A 20,000-nucleotide genomic window follows, 5' to 3' on the forward strand; every position below is an offset into this window, starting at 1 on the left:
TTACACGTCGGGGGTGCTGTGTATATTTATTATATATTTAATCAATGTCTGTCTGCTTTTGTTCAATGAACGTAGGAAGAGAAAACGGAGAGCGAACTCTTTCGTTCTCGAACAAGTGTTTAGAAGATTGTTAAAGATTATCGAAAGGAAGGTGAGAGAACAGAGGAAATTTCTTCTGCCTTCTCTCGTTTTATTTCTTGACTAGTGGTGTGGTGTACATTGATCGTTTGGGGTCTGATTGGTGTCGAGAGGATTAGACGTGAGAGGATGATGACGTGCTGACATGGTGTCACGCGTGTACTTCATATGCTCGTGGCATCGACGTCGACGTCGAGTTTTCGCTGCTCGCAAACCGAGCATCCTACTTCCTGATACAGTATCGTCGACGAGGTGCCTGCAAGACTGACGCAATCTGCTCGGTGGAACCACTACTTCGCGGGTGAGTCCGTTGCCTCTTTGTCGTTTCGAATCCTATCTACGATCCATATTTATAATCCGAATTCGGATACGGCCTTTTCTCGTTCGTTTTCATTTTTTATCTTTCCCCTCTTTGTCTTTCTTCTTTTTCCCTTTTCTTTCGTTCGTTTTCTGCAAAATTTTAAATCGTATTACCTACCGCTCGTCGAAGTTACTTCTTTCGTTCTTTCCTTGTTTATCTACAGATGGATCTATCGTGGGAAAAGGGTGAGTGAGCGGGAGCGCGTGACTTGCATAAACAAAGTGCGATGTGTGCGTAGCAGGTGGCCGAATCTTGGATTTCTTTTCTTGATCGTTGCACTCGCAAAATGTGAATTTCTTTATAGTTATGACAGATCCGTACACTCTACGTATAACATGTATACGTATAAATCATTACGGTTTAAATATGCGTTTAAATACGTTACCAATTTATCGATGTTAGAAGAGAGGTAACTCGTATCTGCGTAATTTGATTCCAAGGCCGTTTCAAATTAATTTTCCCATTTTCGATGAAACTAGAACGTCAATAAACGAATTTGCTTATTGACGAATGACAAACATTTTGATAAATAGTAGCTTAAATCGATCGGTTACTCACAGTGTGTTTCTCTGACGTCGTTGGAAATATCATTACACGAGCGTATGTGGTTTTGGTGCGTACAAATGTTTTTGTTTCTATCGTATATTTTCTTTCGTTTTCTTTTTTTCCTTTCCTCCTTACCCTCCTCCCTCATTCTATCGATATTTATGAATGATCCATACGGTATGAGAATCGTAATAAGATATATCGTGCGCTCATAACTCTTCGATTGTCACGAATTTCGACGAACCGTTGTCTAATCGGAAAGACCAATCGATTCCCCGTGCATGGAAACGGTCGGTCGAGCGAGGAAATTTGTCGTCGTCATAAATTTATGTTTGCATGCTCATTTATATGACTCGTCGACTCGTCGTCTCGTGTTTGCTCGCGATAGATAACGGCGGGCTTACCCGGATCTGAGCGCAGATTTTTAAGACCGACTTTGGTTAAGGCTTAAACATTCATTCGGCCGTTTAACTTTTTCGACATAATATTGATTTTCCTTCAACGTAATCAACAATCTTAAAAGGAAAAAAAAGGAAAAAAAAAAAAAAAGAAAAGAAAAAATTTTGTAGATATACGAACGAAGGAAAATTTCTTTCTCCTTTCCTTTTTTCTTTTCTCTTCCCTAATCACTTCTACCTTTTGTAAGAAATTTCGTTTGTATAATTAACGTAAAAAGAAATGACGTTTGGGGATCTTATTTCGTGGAAACTTTCGAATAGATTTGTTAGCGCTTTCGTTAAAGCTCGTTCGTAGAAGATTTTTGATGTAACAGACGAACGATATCTCTCGTCTTTGAAGTCGCCTAAACGTCTACATGGCAGAGCCCTCCGGAGGACTGCCTGAAACGGGATGAAGGATAAGCAGGAAGATCAAGGTACTCGGAAGATCTTCCTCTCTCTCTCTCTCTCCCTCTAATTGTCAGTAAATAGATATCTATTTATTAATTTGTTCGTACTAAACTAAACATAAATATAATAAAAAAAATAAGGACAGTTCGTACATGACACCGAAAAGCCGTTCTTGATTTTAATTATCTGGTTTAATGGATTAAATATGGCGACATAAAGTCAATTTTCTTTTTCTTTTTTCTTTTCTTTTTTTCTTTCTTTTGCAACATTCTATTAAATTCAATTAACACTTGTTCTAACGGCTTGTTCACTTGTTCTTCACGAGCTTAAAAAAAAGAAAAAAAAAAAAAAAAAAAAAAAAAAAAGAAAGAAAGAAAAAAGAGAGGAAGAAAAAATGAAAAAAGAAGTCTTTAATTAGACCATTACGATAATAAATCAACCGGTTTTCAAACATATTATATACACTGGCATACATATATACATATATATATATATATATATACATATATAGTTCTCCTACTATAATGTCAGATTTGTAGCAATCGAGTTTACGAATAATGAGATTCGATTGAGCGCGCGATAAAAGCCGTTTTTCGAGCACGCGTATTGTACACGAGTGCCTTAACTGAAACAATTCGAGAACAAATTTGAATCCTATTCGTATTGAAGTAGTCAACGGGTGGAGAAGGATAAATCAAAAAAAAAAAAAAAAAAAAAAAAAAAAAAAAAAAAAAAAAAAAAAAAAAAAAGAGAAAGAAAAAAAATTGAAACGAGTAAAAAAACGAAAGATGGGACGACAGACGAGAAAGAAATTCGTTTCCCTTTTTATATCGGAGAAACAAAGGATTTTTCGAAATAAAAAAAGGGAAAAATAAAAGAAACAAAGAAAGAAAAGAAAAAGGCAAAGAAGAAGGAGAAGAAGAAGAAGAAAGAGAAGAAGAAGACAAAAAAAAATAGACCAGCATGGAAACGCGAAAACGCTGATCAGCATTTTTCTTCTTTCTAGAATCGAAGTGCCCCTCGAGCGTGTTCGTTAGTGCTTTCCTACATGGGACTCGCGGATGGCTAATTCGAAATGCAAAAGAGTCTCCCTACACAGGTAGGAGGGGGGGGTGGAGGTTACAGAAAGAGAGAGAGAGAGAGAGAGAGAGAGAGAGAGAGATAGGAAAGGAAGGGTAGTAGGTACAGAGAGAGAAAGGAAGATATATGCACATATATCTTCCTATATGTAGGTGCTCGCGCGCAAGATCGGAAGCCTTAATGCGGTCGTGTGCATGTTGTAACGTGCGAAACATTCGCCCGTAAACAAGCGCACGCGTGCAAGTGCACGCGAGAGCTCGCCAATACACGTACCTACCTACCCGTGTCAATAGCACACCCCCGCGATTCAGTGCCGCCTATTGAAGTCCGCGATGACGGGCCCCGTCTGTCAGCAGATCAAAGCTGAAGTAAGCTCTCTTTGTGATGCTTTGCCGAGCTGGTATTTAATTATGTATGAGATCGATACTCGGGCCTCGGGGCTCTCTCTCTCTCTCTCTTTCCCCCCCTCTTACTTCTGTCTCTTTCTCTCTCTCTCTCTCTCTCTCTCTCTCTCTCTCTCTCTCTCTCTCTCTCTCTCTCTCTCTCTCTGTCACTCTCTGTCTCTCTCGTCCACCCTGTCTTCCATCCCGTGTTTTCTCGTAGCGAGTAAACTCGAAGCCGCGCAACGGCGAAACCCGTACCTTTGCTCCGACTTTGCCGTTGACAGACATGAAATGTTGAATATCGAGCTATCCGAGAGGGTATATGAATTATGGAAAAAATATTAAGTTTTGCTTGCTCATGCTGTGGATACATACCAACGAATGATATAAGTAACAAAAGCGTACCGATTGTCGGTGCCATAATAAGTGCCATATATAGATTAGCAAAAGTGTTATATCGTTAATTGTATGCCGAACGATACGCGAAAAAAAAAATAAAAAAAAAAAAAGAAAAAAAAAGAATAAAAAGAAAAATAAAAAAAAAATAAAATAGATAAAAGTAAAATATGTATATTGGCGACATTCTCAAATTTTCATCGGTGTTATCTAACACCGGACAGTATGAATTATCGTTTTGTTTTGTCTCTTATTTTTTGTCTGTCAATCTTCCGCTTCCCTTCCCTTCTGCGCGCTCGTTCGTACGTCCATCTTCTTGTTATCTTTCTTTTTTCTTTTTTTTTCTCCTCTCTCTTTCTCTCTTTTTCTCTCTCTCTCTCTCTCTCTCTCTCTCTCTCACGTACGTGATCGTGCGTAAATTCCAAATTAGACGTTAGAATCTACGATATACCACCGTTTGTATTCTACAATACCAATGAAAAAGAAATAACGAGAAAAAAAGTCTCGTAAACCGTACGCATAGGGTATAATAGATCGTTGGCAAAGTGGAGATTCGTTTGAGTCATAAAATAATCCCCTTATTCCTCGTTTGAACTTTGGACGACGTATAACACGGATAGATGGGCCGGTGCTATGAGAAAGAGAGAGAAAGAGAGAGAAAGAGACAAGGCGGAACGCGAACATGCTGCTACGTGTACATTTAAATCTTTGCGTGATCGTAAAGATCTCGTAAACGATGGATGTCTATCTGTCGAAAGGCACGAAGAGTCCGAAGAAGAAAGACGAGATTATTACCGAGGTAAACGAACGAGCCCGTTGGCTGTAAAACGGCGCGCAATGATTCTCTCTCTCTCTCTCTCTCTCTCTCTCTCTCTCTCTCTCTCTCTCTCTCTCATTCTATTCCTCTTTTTCCTGCTAAATGTCTCTAGTCCGTGTATTTGTCAACGTATGTGCATACAAACACAAGTAAATTTCAATGAATGATTCTATGATCATGAACGCGTGCTGTGACAATGTGTGTAAGTACGTATACATACCAAAATGTTTATGTTCATACCTTTACGTTTATATACAGTCTCTTCGGTTAGGCTTGTTAATAATGTTAACGAAGGCATACATACGTCATGGCTGTAATATAAACAATGTTGTCCCAAATTATTTATTTGCTCTAATAGACAGATAATTTCGATCGTTCATACGTACGTGCAATAACCATAGGCACGGTTCGAAAGTGCGATAAAAAACAAAGAATATATTTAGTTTAAAGCGTTATTTTTTTGTTTTTTTGTTTTCTTTTTTTTTTTTTTTTTTATTTTTCATTTATTTATTTTGTTTTCAAATAAGCCAATTTCTTCGTAATAATGAGAAAGGAAATAGTTAGATAAGAATCTGGATTAAAAGGAAAAAAGAATGATTGTTACGAAAAAAGAAGAAGAAAAAATAAAAAAAAGAAATCATAAGAACACTTTTATTTTCATAAACAAATCAACAAAGTGGTCGGCGGTGCGCTTTTTAACGTGTCTCGTATCACAAACATTACGAGTTTATTCGCCTAGATCGTTTTCGTTTTGTCCTTGTTTTTCCTTGCTCCATACACACGTTTCATTATACGTACATACGTATATATGTGTATGTATGTACGTAGACAAACGTATTCATGACTATGCGAACCTGGTACGTAGTAAATCTATACCTCTAAACGCTAGTTTCGGTGAAAACCTGGGAGACGGACGGGAGGGGGCGAGGGTTAGTGATAGTGGTGGTAGTAGAGTGGTAGTTGGAGTGGGAGAGAGGGGGAAAAAAAAAGGAAAAGAGATATTAGCCTCGGCGTGATAGCGTTAATTTGGCGTGACCAGCGGCAACAGCAACGGCGGTGTGCTAGCTACGCTCTTGCTTTTTCTGTGCGAGCGATTCCATTTCGCTCGACTTCCATTTTCACGCATCGATTGAGCCCGCTCGCGTCCAAGCTCAATTGCGTGCCGTGGACGACGAACAACCGCGAAAGGTTATCGTGCCCTCTTTGGATTTTCGATCATTAATGCGTATACGTAACATACATATATATATATATGCATGTATGCATGTATGCATGTATGTATGTGTGTATATACGTGTGTATGTATTTACCTCTATCCTCTGGAATGGATGATTTTAGCTTTACGCGACTAGTTCCTCTCCTTTTGTTTCCCGCCAATCGGAAAGAACCGATTCGAGCCAATGCGATCGACCAGATCGATTCGATTTAATTCGAATTTAATTAATCAATCTGCACAACCATCCTCCTCCTCCCATTTACATTTTCTCTAGCATTGTCTTTTCCCTGTTGTCGTCGTCACTCTATAATCATATCTTTTTTATTTTTACTTTTTTTCCCAACTTTTGTATTTCCTTTTTTTCTTTCTTTTTTCTTTTTTGATTGATACTTCCTGTCACAGAGAAGAGCATAATTAAATTCCCAGTCTTTCCGTATGAGTAAAGTTACACTTTGAAAGATTCTAGAAGAACGTTCGTCGATTCCTTTTTCTCCCTCTTTCTCCCCCTATCTGTCTGTTTCTTTCTCTCTCTCTCTCTCTCTCTCTCTCTCTCTCTCTTTATCTTTTATTTCATTGATTATATTCTTTATCGGAATGATTTGAGGGTTTGAAACTAAAAAAGCAAATGCTACAAAGCTGCTGATGATGTTGATACGCTGGGGTGAACGAGGTATAACGTTTGAGCCATGCAAGAGAGGAGAGTACACGGAGAAGGAGGTGGAGGTGGAGGTGGAAGTGGAGGTGGAAGTAATGGAGGTGGTGAAGGAGGATCGATAGGATACTCCTATCGAGGAGAGGAGAGTTGGTGGAGGGTATACGGTTTTGATCGCTCGAACAGAAAATTGTATTTTCGAAATCAATTAATATACAGCGAGTAATAATACACTGGCTAATGATCGCGACGTCGCTGTATATCTACCTTGTCTCTCTCTCTCTCTCTCTCTTTCTCTCTCTCTCTCTCTCTCTCTATCGTTCCCCATATCCCATACCCCTCTCTCCCACAATGACCCTCAGGGCTACTTCCCAGCGGATTCTGCACGGTTTATGATGTGCCGAGCCGACCAAAGTGCGTTTGACAATTTTTAATTATCGATAACGAGCTTGACCACGACGATACGTTCGTTGTAAACCATCGTTCTCGTCAACGAACAAACGAAAACCTCTGCATTTCGTCGTTTATCATCGATATCAACACCGTCACGACACTAACTCGACGTTCGTTCGCCGTTGAACGAGACGAGACTGCCGAAAAAAATAATTTTTTTTCTTTTTCCTTTTTTTTTTTTTTTTTTTTTTTTCTCACCAAGAAGAATAGACATCATCGACTAAGAGAGAAAAAGAGAGAGAGAGAGAGAGAGAGAGAGAGATTCATTATTATTTCTAGGGAGTTTCTCAGAAAGATAAAAATAACGCACACTTGTTATCATCAATGTCGTCGTCATCCTCGTCATCGTCGTCGTCGTCGTTGTCGTCGTCGTTTTCGTCGTATCCTTCTTTACCTTTCTTAAAACGTTTAAACTTTCGAAATGAAAAAAAAGAAAGAAAAGAAAAGAAAGAAAGAAGAGAAAAAAACAAAAAAAAAAACAAAAATGAGAAAGAAAAGTAACGTCGTTTCGATTTTTCAGACTGTTTACGAATTCTCCCACGGCAGGATCTAACATATACGATCGTATTTTCAATGTACGTCGCATATAAAACACATTCGTGAAGATTTTATAATTCATGGATATATAATACGTCGAACATTCCAATGTAGTTTCTATTTCTGTCAAGGGAATCAACGTAAAATAAACTATTTTGATGTGGGAGTAGAGGAGGAGGAAGGGATAGGAGGACCCCCATGGTCTTGCTTGGAAGCTGCGTGCTTGGAAAACGAGTATTCGTTCTTGTTGTAAACGTCCTTGTGGTAACTGACGATTCGTGAGTTTCTTATTCGCGAGAAATCGATGCTTCGTGGTACGAAAAGGGGCTCGTTTCGATACGACCTTTCGACGCGGCTCTTTGGACGCCACATCGATCAAGAGAGAGATAGAAAATGTGTGTGTGTGTGTGTGTGAGAGAGAGAGAGAGAGAGAGAGAGGAAGAGAGAGGGCCTAGCATCATAAATTCGCGCGTTACTTCGAGAAAATCCATACAGTACATATTCTCTCATCTTGTTATTTTAAGATATAAATAATAATAGTATGTGGATGACGTTTAACATAAATTTCGTGATGTTATATATTGATCATTATAATCGATCGGATCGTCGTCGTAAATATTCTTTTTCTGATTTTCTTTTTTTTCCTCCTCCTTTTTTTACACTAATCTACGGCCTATTTAATTTCGATTAATGAAAAGATATTCGTGTTTTCTTTTTTCTTTCTTTTCTTTTCTGTTGTTTTTTTTTCTTTTTTTTTTCTCTCTCTCTCTTTTTTTTTTTCATGTTTTCAATCGCAAAAATTTCGGTCGCAATTAATATCGAAAAGAGAACAGAAGAAACATGAACGACGGACTAACACGCTAATGTTGCGATAATTAACAGGGGAACACTTCGTTACCTCTATCTCCGATTACAGATTCCACTAGATACTCTGGATGAAAACTTATCGATAACGTTTAATGAGGAAGGATGGCGGATACATGTTTGAACACGGTAACATGGCTAATAGCGAATTACTTGGATCGTTTCGAGAGAAAAAGATAGAGAGAGAGAGAGAGAGAGGGAGAGAGAAAGAGAACGAGAGTAGTACGCAAGTCGCCAAGTTAACGGACTGGTATTATTAATTAATTAACATTAAGTTATATGTCGCACAAGACATCGACCAATTTCCAGTTCCCCCTTCCTGCTCCCTCCTTGTCATCATCAAATCACCAACTTTCGTTCTTCCGTACGAACGTACGTACGTAGATACTTATCGTACGTATCTTACGTAAATGATATACATACAATTGATGAAATATTTTATAAATTAATTTATTAATGTATCAAATAAACGTTAAATTTATCGATTAATTCATTTACGAGTAATATATCTATGTCCATATTTATAAAATCTGTATATATATATATATATATATATATATCATTAAACGTTAATGACAAAAGATTTATTGAAAGGTACTTTTAGTATCGGATATATAAAATAGATGTAAATAAGTAGGTAAATAAGTACTTAGGTATTCGGTAAGAATGACATCTTTTATATATCTCAATTGAGTAATTTTGATCGACAGATAAAAAGTCATTCGAAGAAAGGAAAACGGTGACGCGACTGACGCACTTGGAAATATAGGTCGTAGTAGGTAGCGGCGTCGAACCGTGCAGTCGGTTTTCTCGCGAAATTGAGTTTTCCGGTACGAGGAAACGCTTCGGTGACATTAAGAAGTTCATTGATTTTCCGTCGGTAGTTCGTACGGCATGCGCCGTACGTAGGTAACGCTCATCGTATATTAATACGACACGATGCTTAGAAATGCGATTGATATCGGAAGTCACTGAGTCGAAAAGATTGCGCATACGCTAATCCGCTTGCATCAGCGTTAACGAGACGTCATCTAACTTGTACATATTTTCCTTGATCGATTACCGTGCGCAAGGACTAATGATATAAAAATGTAATATTGTAATGATATAAAAAGAAAAAAAAAAGAAAAAAAAGAAAAAAGAAAAAAAAAATTCAATAAAACTTTTAATCGGCGAATTAAGATTGAAATGATCGAAACTTTTCACGAGTAACGCTTCACTCGTTCTCGCGATATAATATGTAGATATTTATGTATCTATGTATGTATATATATATATATATATATATATATATATATATATATATATAAGTAGGAGTAGGAGAACGAAGGAGTAACGACTTAACAGGAACGAGTAATGCGCGGGCTTTGTAGACGGTTAACTTTTAATTCACTGTTAAAGTCATCATATATACAAAGGGTAATTTGAGGAAAGTCAAACAAAGGAACGAGGTACTTTGCGCGTCGTCTTACGATAAACGATAAACCTCGTCGTTCGGTCGAGAAATGAAGAAAAAAAAAAAAAAAAAAAAAAAAGAAAAAAAAAGAGAGAAAAAAAGAAAAAAAGAAGAAGAAAGAAATACGCGAGACTGTTAGAGAAAGTGAGAGCGCTCTAGTAAAGTCAGAGAAGGAGTGAGGAAGAACTGCGAAAGAACTGAAAAAAAAAAAACCATTTCTCGATGAGTCACCCGTTAGATCACTGATGCATCACGGCACTCTCGTATGAACATACAGTCCAGAATTCACGCGACACGGCATTCCGTTGGAAGAATTGCGAACGCGTTGTTGGTCGGCCGCACTGAATCCTCTCTCTCTCTCTCTCTCTCTCTCTATATATATATATATATATATATATATATATATATATATATATATAAATCATTCTTGAACCATATGAACGCCTATGCAGCTTGTACTTTTCTTTAATTCGAGTCGACGTTCCAAATCAAACGGCATTTACGTAGACACGATGTACCGCTTGCATTAAAACCGTATCATCGTTATCAAGAAGAACGACAAACACGTGTTATCGACGTTGATACATTCTCTTTCAAAACGGAATCACTTTTTCTTATTCTCTCTCTCTCTCTCTCTCTCTTTTTCTCTTTCTCTCTCTCTCTCTCTTTTTCTCTTTCTCTCTCTCTCTCTCTCTTTATTTATCTCTTTCTCCCTCCTATTCCTTCCAATCCTTCAACTATTAAAGCGATCGCGTGTTCCGTTCAATCAAATTAAACCCTCGTTTCTCGGTTATTTTACGCAGATAGATAGAGAGAGAGAGAGAGAGAGAGAGAGAGAAAGAGAGAGAGGAAAAGATTTGTTTCTCGTGCAATTATGCATCTCCCATTTTCCCACTTGAGAACGATCGATACCGTCTCAAAAGTCATCATTTAAAAAAAAAAAAGAAAGAAGAAACGAAAAGAAAATAAATACATAAATAAGAAAGAAAAGAAAAACAGGAAAACAAATAACAGAGACTATTATCGACAGGTTTATCGATCTTTCTTAAAACAATAAAATTAGATGTAGGTACTGTAATGAATGAAACAATAGCTTATCCGTCAACGATCCAATCTCCTCGATAAACAAAACTCGTAGTATCTTTCACGTGAAACTCTCTCTCTCTCTCTCTCTCTCTCTCTCTCTCTCTATATATATATATATATATATATATATATATATATTTTTTTTTTTTCTAAGCACGATCGGGCGATGAATCACCATGGACGACAGTCCGTTTCCGGATTCCACATGACCGGAAGTGCGAAGCCCTAAGCGTTGCAACGAAGGACGAACTCCCACCCTCCCTATTTCTCCTTTATCTTTCTCTTCGTTACTCGCGTTTGATACACGTGTAGGTTTGATACACGATGTATATATATATATATATATATATATATATATATATATATATATATATATGTATGTATGTATGTATGTATTAATGTATTAATGTATGTACGTATGTGTGTACGTAACATCGTCATACGCCTATGCGCGTACGATGCACCATGATAACAGTTAATAATCGTGGCCATTACGTCATCGGCATTGCATATTCGCTTGCTACGCATTGTCCGACCACGCATACACCGATCTCTGTTTGTCTTTCTTTTTATCTTTTCTCTTTTTCTTTTTTTTTTATATGATTTCTTTCCTCTTTTTTTTCTATTCTTTTCTTTTCTTATCTTCATTCTTCTTCTTCTTCTTCTTCTTCTTCTTCTTCTTCATTTCCAACCTTTCTCTCCCTCCATATCGTTCTTGCGCAATAATGACAAAACTAATCCAACTAATTTGATCTCGTCATCGTTTAAAATCGTTTTTATTCGCCTTTCTTTCGGAAAATTTTGATAAAGAAGATCTGATAATGCGATACGAAGACAGGAGACTCGAGATTCAACGTGACATGGTCCACCGGAGCCTGCGGGGGATATTCATCCATGGGAATGATAATAAACGTCCATCAATCCATCCGTTCAGCTTCGCTCGTTTCAAAGAGAATCCAGAAGGATCTACGAGATGTGGAGAAAAAGAGATAGAGATAGGGAGAACGAGAGAAAGATGGAATAATAGTTAATTCCTCCTTCCTCGTGCTGGCACGTACATTCACATGCAGACAGGTCACGGATACAACGCAACCTTTCTCTCTCTCTCTCTCTCCCTCTCCATCTCTCTCCATCTCTCTTTCTTGTTCTTCTTCTTCTCCTCTTTTTTCTTTCTTTTTCTTTCTCTCTTTTTTCTCTTCTTTTTCTTTCTTTTTTATTTTCTCTCTTTTCTTTTTTGCAACGAGACTGAGCGTGCACCAGCGGGATGATTAAAAGAGCGCGTGGTGTAACTCTATTACATGCGTGTGGGCACACGCATGTAACGGTACCGAAGTCGCGTGTAAATCAGTGAATCACGTTACCACCTTGTCTCTCTCTCTCTCTCTCTCTCTCTCTATTTCTCTCTTTTCTTTCTCTCTGTCTTTATTGCGTGGGAAGAAACCGACGAGAAGCCGACGATTTCTGGGATTAAATTTTCAACCTGCTTATTATCATCTCCATTAGAATTTCTTTTATTTCAAGATAAAATACATTCGTTTTAATTATAAAATAATAGATATGTACGTACGTATATACGATTTAGATTCGTGTATAACATTATGAATTCTTTTTGTATCGCGTAAGCAAGAAATAGAAGAATAAAAAAAGAAAAAAGAAAAGAAAAGAAAAGAAAAGAAAAACAAAACGTCAAGTTCGCTCGTACGGATTGCGTAATCAACATAAAGCCATCACGTGCGTAACGTTCTCGAAAGACAATGACGGACGAACGTCAGATTAATTGCTTCTCTATCGCGCATTATTGATCGCGCTTAGATTGACGTCGTTCGTTCTATACTTATTAATAAATCATGATCTCCTACCTAGAGATGCTTTGTTTTTTCTTCCCCCTTTTTTTTTTCGCCAAGGATTCAGTGCACATAGATACGTTATCTTGTAGGACTCGCAAAACTAGAAACATAATTCATCGATCGTACAGACGTATACACAGATACATATATATATATATATATATATATATATATATTCATACACACATAGACAGACATAGGTAAGTTTTTATTGAAGAAGAAACGATATATTTGGATATAAATTTACTTGTAATACTTTCTTATGTAGATAGATAGAAGATGGGTTATTCGTGCTAGAAAAGAGATATAAAATGCACGTAATAAGAACATAATCCAATGATATGCAATAAAGAAGTGCAGCTCTAAGAATAAGTGCATATAAGGGTCGTGTCTTCGGCTATTTTAAAAGACCGAGCGAGCGAGCGAGCGAGCGAGCGAGCGGTCGGTCGGTCGGCCTGATCGATCGATCGGTCAGTCTGACGTTTGCTCTGGTTCGTTCGTAAGCAGTGGCGAGTCGCCTTCGAATTGTCAAGTCGATCGATTATTTTTGACAAGCTTGATTGATGGCAGCCAGGATCGATCGATCGTTGAACGTTCTGTGTTTCGTGGCGGTCTTCGACCTCCTCCTATTCCTCCAAGTACTAGTCCTCGACGTTATCGTTTGCCTCGACGCGGACAGTGACGTATTCGTCGAGCGATATTAGCGTATAATCTCAAGAAAACGATAATCCCTATCCCTTCTCTTCCCTTCTCTTCCTCCTTATCCCTCCCATCCTCTTTCCCTCTCTCTTCTCACCGAACATACAACTAATCTACCCACCGCAAAAAAAAAATTTCTATTTGATTTTATTAGGCTCGATTGAACGATATAAAAACGTTCATGTATTGCTAAGTACGTATGCTATTGTCACCTAAGTGTTACGACCTTGTTTATCGATGAATTTCAATTTTCACCGAAGCTTCTTTCTATTCTTTCGTTGATATATTTCTGACCATACGATCGAGACTTCTTTTTCTATCGTCCAAGGACGGTTCAACGTCTGAACGTTTACGATTTGCATGCGATCACTCTCTTGCGCCACAAATGTCTCCGCGCTTCGTACGACATTATTATTGACACTAATTCAACTTGATTTCGTGTTCATGTCGATCGAATAATATAACGTCGTCTATTTATAACAAAGACGATTTCTTTAACGATATAAAATTTCTTTTAGAGATATTCTGATCAACTTTCTCATTTTTCTCTTTTCTTTCTTTTTTCTTTTTGTTAAAGACAAATGTCAATTTCAAAGTACGAAGAATCAAATTTAAAACACAAAAAAAGATGGGGAAAAACAAAAAAAAAAAAGAAAAAAAGAAAAGAAAAGAACAGAAACAAAAAATAAAAGAAGAAGGAAGAAATGAAAAATCTTCCTTCTCTTGCTCCTCTTAGTTTCTTCTTAGCTCTTCTTCTCGAGTCAAGAGTGGGCATCGAAGGACGGCACGATCGATAATCGTTCCATGGCTCTACGATCGGCTCATCGGCCGTGTAACCCAATTTCCCGGTGAGAGACCCCGCTGACGTCTTAAGGCCTCGTCACGATGTGCCATTCGTCATAATTTTATCGATCGCCGTCGAAGAGTCACTGGCGACTCTTTTGACGTGTATGCGCTTTACTTTTGCGGTTTGCTTACTCTCTCTCTCTCCCTCCCTCTCTCTCTCTCTCTCTCTCTCTCTCTCTCTCTTTCTTGCTTCTCGTTTCTCGCTTCCATTAGGTCGTCTTCGCGAACGTACGATTCCAATTAACCCGCTTCCACGCATCGACGCTCAGATACGATCGTCACGGATCGTCATAATTTCGAGTTTATCCGTAAGCAAGGGGACTATCAATAAATGTCGTTCGCAACGATACCTTTCCCGGCTTTCGAGAAAGGAAACGATCGAACGTTTTTCATCCTTCCACATTCTTGATTCACGAAAACGATCATTGATACGTATCCGATCTATACCAATCTTCGTGGCATCATAATTTCTTTAGAATTTTTCATTTCCTATCTTAACGTTTCCTCCAATTAAATATCAATGTATGAAAGTATCGGCATATAAAATCTTTATTTACACAAAAGTAGAATATAGAAACCCCGTTAATGAATGGATCAATCAATTATTGATAATTAATGTTCCTTTCGAATTCCGATAACTAATTGTAAGTACTTCCTCTTATTAAATGCGAATTATGTTTTTCCGTTAGGATAAAAAGGAAAGGGGGAAACAAAAAAGGAAAAAAAAAGAAAAAAAAAGAAAAGAAAAAAGAAGAGAAAAAGTCGGTCGCGATTCGTAAAATTGAACCGGAGGAATTGCAGGATGCATCAATAATGAGGGGGAAGGAAAAGAATATATAAAAAGAAAAGTGGTGCTATCGTCGAAGCGATCCACAATCTGCAAGCACGAAGTGACATTTCTCATTAATATAACTGTATTCGTATAATACGTGCAACCTATTCTTCCATCTTGAATCATTCGAAAGTCGATCGGTAACGATTTCAACGACGCGATCACCGTCCTTGTTTTTCTCTCTCTCTCTCTCTCTGTCTATCTTTCCTTCTTTCTCTTACAGGTTCGCAGACTTCATTAATAATGTGATTCCAAAGAAAAAAAAAAAAGAAAAAAAAAAAGAATGAAAGGTAACGTTAGATTGATCGAATTGACCTTATATGGATATTTTTACGAATTACAAAATAGTTTGCTCGGTGTTCAAATGAAATAGAAAGAAAAATCGTTAATCTTCAAGCAAATGCATTTATTTATTTTGGTAAGTATTTAATTAATTGACGGTAAGTATTTTGTATAATAAATGGTCGAATAATCGATAATGATCGATTCTCTATTATCTTTATTATCTGGCATCACTAATTATCGTTATGATTTTATTTGATACTTTGTTATAAATATTGACCATTTGTTTGAAATACTGACCAAACGATATTAAAAATATTGAATCGAATAAATAGGACAATACCTCAATGAAGAAATAGAAATAGTTAGTATAAGTTTCGAATGTTTTCGTTTAGCAATTCTCGAATGATACGGAACAATCGAAGAATTAGCATTCCGCAAACGTGGTTTAACTTAAGAAAGACTAGATTGTCGAACGTACGGCCACCTGTTGACATTTTCTGTGAATGCGCATCGTGGTGCGGTAGTCTATTTGAAAATCTTTTAAACTCGATCGTTTCCTTCTTTCTTTCTTTTCTTTTTCTTTTTCTTTTGATTATTTCTTTTTTCTTGTTTTTTTCTGTTTTTTTTTTTTTTTCGTTTTTTTCTTTTTTTTTTTTTAAGTAGATCCTAAATAAGGCCGGAAATAAAAAATACGAAAAAGATTTGAAAGGAATACGTCAAGATAATTATCTTTTCATTAAGTTGCCATAATCGATAAACTTTTGTGACAGCGCACTAGTTAATTCATTTATTTTCGCATTACTTTCGTACGTTGACCGCTCGTCGCGCGCCATGATTTTCGCGTGATATAGCTTTTATTAACGGTGAAATGCGAGGAAGGGAATTTCGTTAGGCAAGAGAGGAGAGAGAGAGAGAGAGAGAGAGAGAGAGAGAGAGAGCGAAGTGGAAACCGGTCTCTCACGATGAAATCTGGACAAAAGATCTTGAGACGAATCGAATGAATTCTTAGAACGTTCTTGGAATAATTAGCTTCCCAGATAAATAATGCCGCGAAACGTCGGGAAAATTATCATTAACGTGGGTTTCGTCGAGAAAGAGATTTGTCATTTTTATAATAAAAAAACTTTTTTTTTACCATATATATATATATATATATATATATATATATATATATATATATATAAAATAATCTAAATAATTAAAGATAAAATAAATATTATAATAAGTAGGTTCTTCATCTCATTACGACGCGAGGTAGTGGGATATAAAAAGACTAAGTGTTCTCGATAAGTTACGTAATACGTGTAGCGCGTTCGTTCATAAACACCATCACTTAAAATATGAATGGAATCAACGGAAGCCTTTAAAGATCGGTTGGCTTGTTGTCCGTCCATCGCTTTGCAAGTAAAATGTGTTCGCGGAAGAGAGTTCGTATTCTTAACCTATCTCAATCCACGCAAATTCTAATCTATTTGTGTACAAAACACGTGCTTTCTCTCTCTCTCTCTCTCTCTTTCTTTCTTTCTTTCTTTCTTTCTTTCTTTCTTATTCTATATCTATGCTAATTAAAACATTAATGACCATGGTAAAACAGACATTTCTTCGGGATCAACATGAACGGTTTCTTATTTTGCTATGCGAAATATACGTATGGCGTATTGAAAAGAACATATTTTTCCGTCAACCGGACGTCAAAGAAGCTTGTACTTTGCTCGTTCATGCCTCTGGGTCTTTCGTATCTTCGGCAAAAAGCGTGACTGCCATCGAGCGAAAATTACGATCGAAGGTGTTCTCTCTCTCTCTCTCTCTCTCTCTCTTTCTCTCTTTCTCTCTCTTGACTGGGAAGACCTTGTCGATTCTAAAAAAAAAAAATTTTCTTGTAATCTTGCAGATACTTAGGTACGTGATCGCTAGAGATTTCATAAGTCGAAGCGTGTTAAGAATTTTTTTTTCACGAACGAGTCAGCGTGAGAGAATGATCGTACATATGTATATATATTTACGTTGTAGTTACGCGTAACACATACATAGATATGTATTTAAATACATAGATATATATACGTATACGATTCGATGATTTTTAATATATAGACGTAGGTATATACATACATTAGTTATTATCGTTTCGATAAATAGATAGATAGATAGATACATACTTACCTACTTCGTGTGAGAAATAGAAATGTTAAGAGATCGGTCATATTTAAACATCAATTTATGGTAATAGTTTATTTTACGTTACAAGATGTAATAGAGAAGTTTATTATTATGATACGAGTTTACAGGTCATATTGACGATTGATTTGTGGATTGTATATATATATATATATAAGGGAATATGATACGGTTGTTAGTATAATTAACGGTATGTATGTATTAAGGAGAATATTGGATATCGTCATTTTAAAATAGTCGTTTTGAATTTAAGAAAGGATGACTTTGGTAGGCAAACTCATTCAAATACCAACGTGATAAGTCGATCCGTTTTCTTCGGGTCGATGTTTTAACATCTGGGCCCGAAAAACAATAACTAAACGCTTTCTCTCTTCTTGATCATCGACGGTAAGCGAGTTTCGATTTTTGTTGAAGTTCCTCCTCTCTTCTAGGTTGGATAGGTGACCCGTTTAAAACTCTCCAAAAAATGTCTTTAAGAGGCTCAAGTGCAGGTATCTCCGGCGTCCGGCTTGAGAGATCGAGTTGCTCGATGTCTTCTCAAATGCCTGTAGAAACTTAAAACGCCTAAGCTGCCGACTTTTCTTTCCCCCGTTACTTCTCGATGCTCCTCGAGTACCACCTTTCCTCCTTCTGCTCTTGGTTCTACTGTCTTCCCCCACCCACCTTATCCCATCCCTACCTTATCGCGATTCCATGACAAAATACAATGGCCGCGTTTACAACGAGAGCCATCATTGATTTCGATTTTACGAAACGAAGGATATCTGACAATAATATAAGTATCAGCAGCTACTTATAGCAAATTGAGAAATTGTCCTCGTAACGCGTTTCTTTCATAACAATTCTCTTTAATCCTAAAATCAGTTTCGTTTGACGTAATACTAAACGTAATACCACTCGTCGAAAATATATTTTCATTTTGTGTAATAGCTTCGTCCTTCCCCATTTTTTTTTTTCTTTTTTTTTTTTCTTTTCTTTCTTTTCCACGCGACCAAAATAACAAAACGAAAGAAGAGAGACAACATGCCCGCGCGAAAGAGTAATTAAACGCATATAACGAACTCATTCGAAGGATCATTGGGGAAGTAATTTTTTTTGTTGCTGATCGACATCATGCTAAACTCTCTGTCGTTTGTTTTTGCACCGCGGGAGTATCTTCGAAAGCGACTCAATGGGCTAGACAGACAGAGAGAGAGAGAGAGAGAGAGAGAGAGAGAGAGAGAGAGAGAGAGAGAGGGAGAGTGAAGGGAAGAATAGAGGGTAGAAAACGGTAGAGATACGATCGATCTTGGTCGCGAATGAATCACCGGAGTGTGACTTTGCAATAAAAGATAACGAGGGCATCTCATCAACGGAAGGTCAAGAACGTTTTACTGCCTCTCTCTCTTTCTCTCTCTCTCTCTCTCTCTCTGTCTCTTTATTTCTTTCTTCCATTTCCTTTCGACCACTCTCGGTCTCTCTTTTTCCTCTTCCTTTTCTTGTTTTGTTTAATTTTTTTTTTTATTCTCTCTCTCTCTCTCTCACTCTCTCTCTCTCTCTCTCTTTCCCATGCCGATTTGAAAAGAAAGTGATTAAACATCGTTTTAAGTAATTAGACATCGCATAAATTATTACTTTCTAATTACGCCGGGATGGTCCCCCCTCCCCTCCCCCTTCCCCCTCTCCTACCTCTTTCCCTCTTTCTCTCTCTCTCTCTCTCTCTCTCTCTCTCTCTCTTTCTACTTTTAACATGGACAATGGCTTCCGATATATTTTCAGAATATCATTAATCAAATGTTAAGATTGTTACCCGATTGGAAAGGTTGAATTAGAAAGGCAAGAAGGGTTCAATTAGAAACTAATGAATTTCTCGTTTATTCGCAATTGAATGAATGCGATACGAATGCGAATGGGTGGGTTAGAGTCGTTCCTTTTTCTTTTGTCGTATTACGAGATAAATGATGCACGTGCAATTTCTGTTTAGGACTCTTCGTAATATTGTCCGAAGGACGAAGTTGCTCCTCTTCAACGGCCAGTCTCTCAAGAGTGTCTTCTTCTCGTATAACTATAGTAATTATGTATTTACTTGACGTCTTTGAGAAAGAGAGGGACGGGGAGTGGTGGTTTCATCCGACTTCGATTCTAAAGGCAAGTCGATAAATTCTTTTTGTTTGGAGTTACGAGGAAAGAAGAACTATGTACGTTCTGTTAAACTCTGTAATGGGTTATACATTCGTTTCTCCGAGACGATAATAAATTTTCAAAAAGTTTCTCATCGTAAAACCTTGTCGGAAATTTGACGCATAGTGAAGGAAACATTATCGATTTACGAGCGATGATTCGTCGGTGATAGAGAGAGAGAGAGAGAGAGAGAGAGAGAGAGAGAGAGAGAGAGAGAGAGAGAGAAAATTCTCGTTCTGGCTCTGACGGTTCGAAGATCAGCCAGGGTCGTGACGTACCCGCGATTCTCGAGGATTGACAGCTGCAAAGAGTCATCCTCCACT

The 20,000-nt window shown here is 37.4% G+C and overlaps 1 protein-coding gene across 6 annotated transcripts in view; it reads left to right on the top strand.

The window, feature by feature from the left end:
* The window catches only part of LOC124956426 (protein tiptop), a 147,217-nt gene that overhangs the window by 62,802 nt on the left and 64,415 nt on the right, over positions 1-20,000 (top strand). The window contains exons 1-2 of one of the 6 annotated variants that reach the window (XM_047512223.1): positions 1-439; positions 19,481-19,644. The exon at positions 1-439 is cut by the window's left edge and continues 390 nt beyond it. The exons of 2 other annotated variants lie outside the window; for them this stretch is intronic. Coding sequence is in view for 1 of the 4 variants with exons in the window: in XM_047512220.1 (XP_047368176.1) it covers positions 19,481-19,566 (86 nt within the window). In the remaining 3 variants the exon portion in view is untranslated. The remainder of the gene's footprint in view (positions 440-19,480; positions 19,645-20,000) is intronic. 3 more of the 6 variants (XM_047512227.1, XM_047512220.1, XM_047512221.1) reach the window with 3 other exon arrangements.

Source organism: Vespa velutina, chromosome 22, assembly GCF_912470025.1.
Source record: "Vespa velutina chromosome 22, iVesVel2.1, whole genome shotgun sequence".
NCBI classification, from domain to species: Eukaryota; Metazoa; Arthropoda; class Insecta; order Hymenoptera; family Vespidae; genus Vespa; species Vespa velutina.